At 43.2% G+C, this 7685-nt stretch overlaps 1 protein-coding gene across 1 annotated transcript; it reads left to right on the top strand.

Annotated features, from left to right (window-relative positions):
• The first annotated feature begins 2197 nt into the window (after nucleotides 1-2197).
• Nucleotides 2198-7450, top strand: LOC122553884 (zinc finger protein 135-like). Its single transcript, XM_043698350.1, has 2 exons — nucleotides 2198-2466; nucleotides 3564-7450. The coding sequence occupies exon 2, from the start codon at nucleotides 3671-3673 to the stop codon at nucleotides 5069-5071; it is 1401 nt and encodes a 466-aa protein (XP_043554285.1). The 5' UTR covers nucleotides 2198-2466; nucleotides 3564-3670; the 3' UTR covers nucleotides 5072-7450.
• Nucleotides 7451-7685: the final 235 nt, after the last annotated feature.

Here is a 7685-nt window from a genome sequence, read left to right as displayed (position 1 = left end):
GAGAAATTGAGAGTTTAATCAAAATGAGAAAGGAAGCATATGTAAGATTTAGGAAAATGAAGACAGACAAAATCTTCAAACACTATAAAGAAAATAGAACATAACTTAAATAAGAAGTTAAGAGATTAGATTAGATTTTAGATTAGATTACAGTGTGGAAACAGGCCCTTCAGCCCAACGAGTCCACACCGACCCGCCGAAGCGAAACCCACCCATACCCCTACATTTACCCCTTACCTAACACTACGGGCAATTTAGTATGGCCAATTCACCTCATCTTTGGACTGTGGGAGGAAACCGGAGCACCCGGAGGAAACCCACGCAGACACGGGGAGAACGTGCAAACTCCACACAGTCAGTCGCCTGAGGTGGGAATTGAACCCGGGTCTCTGGCGCTGTGAGGCAGCAGTGCTAACCACTGTGCCACCGTGCCGCCCACGATTGAATGGTGGAGTGGACTTGATGGGCCGAATGGCCCTACTTCCGCTCCACTGTCTTATGGTCTTATGGACATGAACCCAAGGTCTCGGTTGAGACCCTCACTATGGGTACCGAACTTGGCTATCAGCCTCTGCCCGGCTGTTAACATTGTTAACAGCTAACCCGAGAATGCAACATTTTAAAGAAAAGATTTTGTGATTTACACATGAAAGAAGTGAAACTATCACTGTATTCTCACAGATGAAAGGCTTAACAGGCAATCAATTTTTCAATGTATAATTTCAGTTACATTATAATAAAATTCTTGCAATAAATTCTGTGTTCGGATAGAGCCCTCCATTATCACCTGATGAAGGAGCGTCGCTCCGAAAGCTAGTGCTTCCAATTAAACCTGTTGGACTATAACCTGGTGTTGTGTGATTTTTAACTTTGTAACCCAGTCCAACACCGGTATCTCCAAATCTTGCACCAAGCCCAGGTCTTTTGGTCCAAGAGTAGGAACATTCCTACCTCGTCACAAGAGAGTCCCCTTGATTTCCTTTTTTGGGATGGATTGCATCGTTGTGCCTGTAAAATGTTTCTGGGGCACAGCTGGTGAGCTGCGCCTGAACGAAATTTTGCCAATGGGAGGAAGTGAGGGGCGGGGCCGGAGGATTGACGGGGAGTGCACGCTTCAGAAACGGTCAGGAGGGGAAGAAGCAGAATGTTTTACAAATTCGGTTTATTCTCATGACGTCGTGGAACACTAAATCTCCCATTAAATCAATGGGACATCTTAAGAAATAATTGAGGTGCAGCTCATGATAATTTATGTATTTCAAATTAATTTACAGAAGTCGAATAAGAAACTTCCTTTAAGGCCCGCAGAACAATTGTGAATGGCGATCCTTTTACCGAATATTCCTTGTTGACATGATCTGGAGGTGCCAGTGCTAGACTGGGGTGGACAAAATTAAAAATCACACAACACTAAGTGATAGTCCAACAGGTTTATTTGGAAGCACTAGCTTTCTAAGCGCTGCTTCTTCATGTGGTTGTAAAGTTACATTCTCAAGGTATCAAGGTCAGCTCAGCTCAGCTAATGCATTGAAGGTGTGAGGTTAAAGTCTGTGTCCCAGTGTTGGGTCGGATTGATTATGTTTCTAAAATGGGACTTACAGAATCTTACATGGATTTATGGAGTTTTTGAGCAAAATAAAATGTAATTCTGCAAGTACAAATTCACCCCACAAACTTGCAGGTATGTGCGTGCAGGGGAGACTGAGTGTGTGTGTAGGTAGGTGTATGTGTGAGTGTAATGGGGTATAAGTCTGAAAAGGTGTGTGTGTGTGTGAGGGGGGGGTGATGTAAGTGTGAGCGTTTGAGAGAGCTCACACATGCACCACACACGCAACTCTTCACAGACTTATACCCCAATTCACATACACATACACACACAAACACCCCACATGCACACACCCTAAATGAGCTGATATGGCACCTATTGTTAAAGATATCTTGAGAATGTAACTTTTTAAAAAGTTCCGGGATTTATATATTAAAGAACCGAAACTAACGTAATCATTCTAAAAGATGAAACAATCTAAATTTCTTTAATATTACATCCCATGACACTGCAACCCTGTTGCTATAAATCCTGTATTTTATGAAGTTGCTCCACAGACACCTGATGAAAAAGCAGCGCTTCGAAAGCTAGTGCTTCCAAATAAACCTGTTGGAATATAACCTGGCGTTATGTGATTTTTAAGCTTGTTGACATGAATACTGTATTCTCAACGCAAGCGCAGTTCGGTTTGTATGTGGAGCATGCGCAGTTTAATGTTGATGGGGGCCTGTGAAAGACACAGCCGTTTTCACCGATGGCTGCGATCGGCGGCAAAGGGAGTGGAGCCGTTATGTGAGAGCGTGGCTGGGACAAAGGAACAGCGATATCTCGTTAACGCCTTGTGTCGGTTGCAAGGCCCGAATAAGACTCTCCGGGCCCCGCGTTAGGAGATCCGGTCTTTGTCCAAGGCAGGGGCCCAGGTATACGACCGCAAGTTGTTTTTTGTTTGAGGGACCAGGGAGTTGCGGGCTTCAGGCCTGCCATTCTTCTCAGGCTAGAGCGCGTGCGCGGCCATCCCAGTGGGCGAATGCTGTGACATAACTGAGCAAGGGTCGGTGTGAGGAGGCAAGTAGGGGAGTAACATCAACTACAGGGAGGGTGATTGTGGGGTCTGATAGCATCAATAAGTCTACAGACCATAATGGAATGGATGAGTTAAGAAGCACGTCATTTGAGAATGGGGTGAAGTTGGTGATGATATCGAAGTGAACATTGGTGGTTTTACAGATGATTATGGCTGGAATCTCAAACAAAAACAATTTGCTGGAAAAAAAGCTCAGCGGGTCTGAAGCATCTGTGAAGAGAAATCAAAGTTGACTTTTTTTGATTTCTGTTCACATATGCTGCTGAGCTTTTCCAGCAACTTCTTCCTTCGTTTCTGATTTGCAGCATCCGGAGTTTTGTTTTGGTTGGGGTCTCAATTTGGGATGCCAAGGTTCTGAACAGTCTGTTTCAGCACCAGTCAGATGCCAGAGAGAGGAATTCAATCGGCTAAGGAATGGAGTTCGTAGGAGGGATTGAAGGTATTAACTTTCATCCTCCTAATATTTAATCAAAGGAAGTCTGTTCCTCCAGTAATGAATGTCAAACAAGTCAGGATGGTGCATCTTGGAGGATAACTTGGTGATAATGACAAGTATTTAGATGTACTAGCCTGAACCTTTGAGATGGTGAAACTCCTATCAAATGTATGGATGTTTAGATATATGGAGTCCCCTTTCTTTGATCCCTGCCTCTCCAACCTCCTCCCCATATCTCTCTCTTTTCTCTGTCACTCTGCACCATAAATGTGCTACTGACTTTTGCAGGCCTGAGCAGACGTAGCAGGCTAATTCCCAAATTGTTATTAGTTCAGCCTCTGTTCAATTTCTATGACAATCCACCAGCTTTGTTGGTCACTTTTCCAAAATGCCACCTCCCCACATATTGCCAGATTCACTCATATAATCTCATAACCTGAATTTATATCTTTGTGTCTTGTCTCTCATTCCATTTTTCTGTTTATGTCAATTAACAGGGTAGGCGAAATAGAGGCTTTGAAGTCAGGATACTGAAACCAAACATCACACTGATCTGATGGAGTCACCCAATCTATCATAACTAGACTATCAACAGATTTTAAACATGGAAGGAGAAAGCATTGCTCACAGTGAGGAGAACAGTTACACATGTTCAGGATGCAGAAAAGGTTTCAGCCAATCAACTAGTCTCAAGAAACACAAATGCAGTCACGCTGGGGAGAAACCATGGAAGTGTGGTTACTGTGAGAAAGGGTTCAGTCACTGCTCTGCACTCGAAATTCACCAACGTGTTCACACTGGAGAGAGGCCATTCATTTGCTCCCTTTGTGGGAGGCGATTTACTCAGTTATCCACCCTGTTGAAACACCAGAGAGTTCACAGTGAGGAGAGACCTTTTAAATGTCCAGACTGTGAGAAGTACTTTAAAAGTTCCAGTGATCTGATGTCCCATCGGCGTGTTCACACTGAGGAGAGACCTTTTAAATGTCTAGACTGTGGGAAGTGCTATAAAAGTTCCAGTGAGCTGATGTCCCATCGGCGTGTCCACACTGAGGAGAGACGGTTTAGGTGCTCTGACTGTGGGGCTGGTTTCAAGTGGTCATCTCAGCTTACTGTTCACCAGCGCATTCACACAGGGGAGAGGCCATTCACCTGCTCCGAATGTGGAATTGGATTCACTCAATCATCCCATCTCAAGTCACATCAGCAGGTTCACACTGAGGAGAGACCTTTTAAATGTACAGACTGTGGGAAGTGCTTTAAAAGTTCCCATTATTTGCAGTCCCATAAACGTGTTCACACTGATGAGAGACCTTTTAAATGCTCAGAGTGTGGGAAGTGCTTTAAAGGTTCCAGGGAGTTGATTGTCCATCACCGTGTTCACACTGATGAGAGACCATTCAGGTGCTCTCACTGTGGGAATGGATTCAAGAGATCATCTCAACTCACTCTACACCAGCGTCTTCACACTGGGGAGAGATCATTCATCTGCTCTGAGTGTGGGCAGGTATTCTATCGGTTCTCCACCCTGTTGAAGCATCAGCGAGTTCATTCTGGGGAGAAGCCATTCACTTGTACTGAGTGTGGGAAGGGATTTTGTGAGGCTTGCCATCTCAAGGCACACCAGCGAATTCACACTGAGGAGAGACCCTTCAAATGTCCAGATTGTACGAGGAGTTATAAAAGCTCCAGGGAGCTGAAGTTACACCAACGTGTTCACACTGATGACAGACCATTCAGGTGCTCTCAGTGTGGGACTGGCTTCAAGTGGTCATCTCGTCTCACTGTACATCAGCGCACTCATACCGGAGAGAGACCGTTCACCTGCTCCGACTGTGGGAAGGGATTCACTCAGAAAATTCACCTGATGACACACCAGCGAGTTCACACTGGAGAAAGACCTTTTAAATGCACACACTGTGGGAAGTGCTATGTAAGATCCTGGGATCTGATACGCCATCAACATGTTCATTCCAATGAGATGCCTGTTAAATGTCCAGAATGACACAAGTGTTTTAAAAGTTCTGGGGCATTGATGCTACAGTGCAACGAGAGACTGCTCAGTGCCCTTACTATGGGACTGGGTTGTGATGATCATCCCAACTCACTGTTCACCAGCACATTCACACCGGAGAAAGGCCATTCATCTGCATTGAATGTGGGAAAGGATTCCCTCAGAAATCCCACCTCACTGGCACACTGCTGAGATAGTAGCAAGTTTACGAGTGATTTCAGGATATTTTTCTGTTAATTACATTCAGGATAAAGCATGTTAAAACATCCAGCTCAGCTTTATGTGAGAATACTAGGGGTAAAGAGAAATATTTGGATGTTACATTGAACTCATGTCTGCTGAAGCTGTTTAATGTCCCCGAAAATTCCTTTGAATAAAGATCAGAAACTTTATCTTCTGATCCATGTAAATGGGCTATAAGTTAAAAATAGATGACTTCATTTTCCATACTGTCTGGGAGATGCTACTCAGCACGAATGCTGTGGAGGATGAATTTCTGCAGTTTGTACTGAAGCATTTCTGAAGTAGAACATTGAAGGATCAAAAAGGAAACAGATTGTTTTAGATTTAGTATTCTGTAAAGTGAAACTGTAATTGATAACTTTACTGTTGAGGGGCCTTTGTTGAATAGAGACCATGATGTGGATTTTTTAATCAAGTTTGAAAATGATATAGTTCATTCTGGAATTGAGATCTCCAACCTGAATAATGTAAACTATGAAGATTGGAATGGCAAGTTGGCTGTGATGGATTGGAAAAACACACAAAATGGTTTGAAATTACACAGTAATGAGGATTTGAAGATGTATTGCATGGTTTACAACAATTAAGCATTTCCTGAAGACAGTAGGAAAAATAAATCAGCTATGGCTGACAAAAGAACTGTAAGATTATATTAGATAAAAGGTAGTAGTTTTGAAGGTCGCACGAAAAAATGATGAACCAGGGGATTGGGTGTAATTTTTAATCTAACAATGGATTACCAAGAAGGTAATGAAAGGGGAAAGAGAAGATATATGGAAGCACAGAAGGAGCATAAAGGTGGACTCTAAAAGTTGCTTAGTTACATGAATGCAAAAAATGCCAAAGCCTCCCAATTGGCTCCCCAATAGTTGCAGAAGTGTGCAGCATCTACAATGTACAATGCAGTAACTCACCAAGGCTCCTCCAACAGAACTTTCTCACTGTCTCTCACCCAGAAAGCCTAAACAATCAATAGATGGGAATACCACTTATTGCAACTTTGCTCTCAACCCATACTCCATCATAACTTGGGCCAAATTATCTTCCTTTCATCATCACTGGGTCAAGAGTATGGACCTAACACTACTGTCAATGACCCGATACCGCAAGGACTGCAAACATTCAAGAAGTCAGTTATCATCATCTTTTTGTGGGCAATTAGGGTTGGGCAATAAATGTTGGCAGTGCCAGCAACATCACATCCTGAGAATGAATCAAAAAATGATAGGTGTGATACTTCACTGAGCATTTGTAAAGGATGTTGCAGGGGAAATGGATTAAACTGCTGTTTATGTTAAGGTCTTTCAAAGTAGTTATACATACAGAAACTTCTACTCTTTTGTGCAATAAACATGTGTTGTTTATTGAAAGAAAATTGGTAGCATCGTGTGAATATGTTCAGTAATTAACCGCCATCCTCTCCAAATTTCAAACTTAAAGCTTATGATCTACCAAGCCAAGTTTCACTCGGAAATCCAACCTATTACCATCTAGTGGGGTAATAACATTTGGAGAATAAAGGCAATTTCATTGAAACTTACAAGATCCTTACAGCATGGATGTTGATAGGATTTCTTCCCTAGCAGTTGAATCTATAATCAGGTGACATTTTCTCAGAAATAAGGTATACGTTAGGGTGAGGCAAATCTTTTCACTCAAAGGGTGGTGAACCTTTGGAATTTTCTACCTAGGGGTTCATGGAATCTCAACCATTGAGGATAAATCAACAGTTTTCTGGAGGTGAATGACAATAGGAATACTGCAGGAAAGAAAGACCAGCCATGAGGTAATTGGTGGAGCAGGCTAAGAGACTGAATGGTCCATTCCTGTTCCACATTGAAGGCTTTCACTATTTCTTCCATCTTCAAGTCTAATGACAATTGAGGAACTGTTAACTTTGTGACTCAATGAGACCATCTGATCAGTTCCCTCCAATGCTCATCTTGTCCATTTGACCAACCTGATACCCTGGGTGTCCTCCAAGGATCTGTGGTAGGCCCTTCAAATTTCTCATCCATTCAAAAACAGTGTTAGTTTAAACACATACCCCAGGGGGGCAGTACGGTGGCTCAGTGATTAGCACTGCTGCCTCACAGCTCCAGGGTCCCAGGTTTGATTCCAGCCTCGGGTGACTATGTGGAGTTTGCACGTTCTCCCCCTGTCTGCGTGGGTTTCCTCCAGGTGCTCCAGTTTCCTCCCACAGTCCAAAGATGTGCAGGTTAGATTGGCCATGCTAAATTACCCATAGTGTTAGGTGCATTAGTCAGAGGGGAAATGGGTCTGGGTGGGTTACTCTTCAGAGGGTTGGTGTGGACTTGTTGGGCTGAAGGGTCTGTTTCCACACTGTAGGGAATCTAATCTA

The sequence above is a fragment of the Chiloscyllium plagiosum genome, chromosome 10 (assembly GCF_004010195.1).
Source record: "Chiloscyllium plagiosum isolate BGI_BamShark_2017 chromosome 10, ASM401019v2, whole genome shotgun sequence".
NCBI lineage: Eukaryota > Metazoa > Chordata > Chondrichthyes > Orectolobiformes > Hemiscylliidae > Chiloscyllium > Chiloscyllium plagiosum.
Note: the sequence above shows the minus strand (reverse complement) of the source record. Positions and strands in the feature narration are given on the sequence as shown.

What these genes read in the sequence shown, in the direction of transcription:
- LOC122553884 (XM_043698350.1), top strand. Translation starts at nt 3,671, where the DNA reads ATGGAAGGAGAAAGCATTGCTCACAGTGAGGAGAACAGTTACACATGT.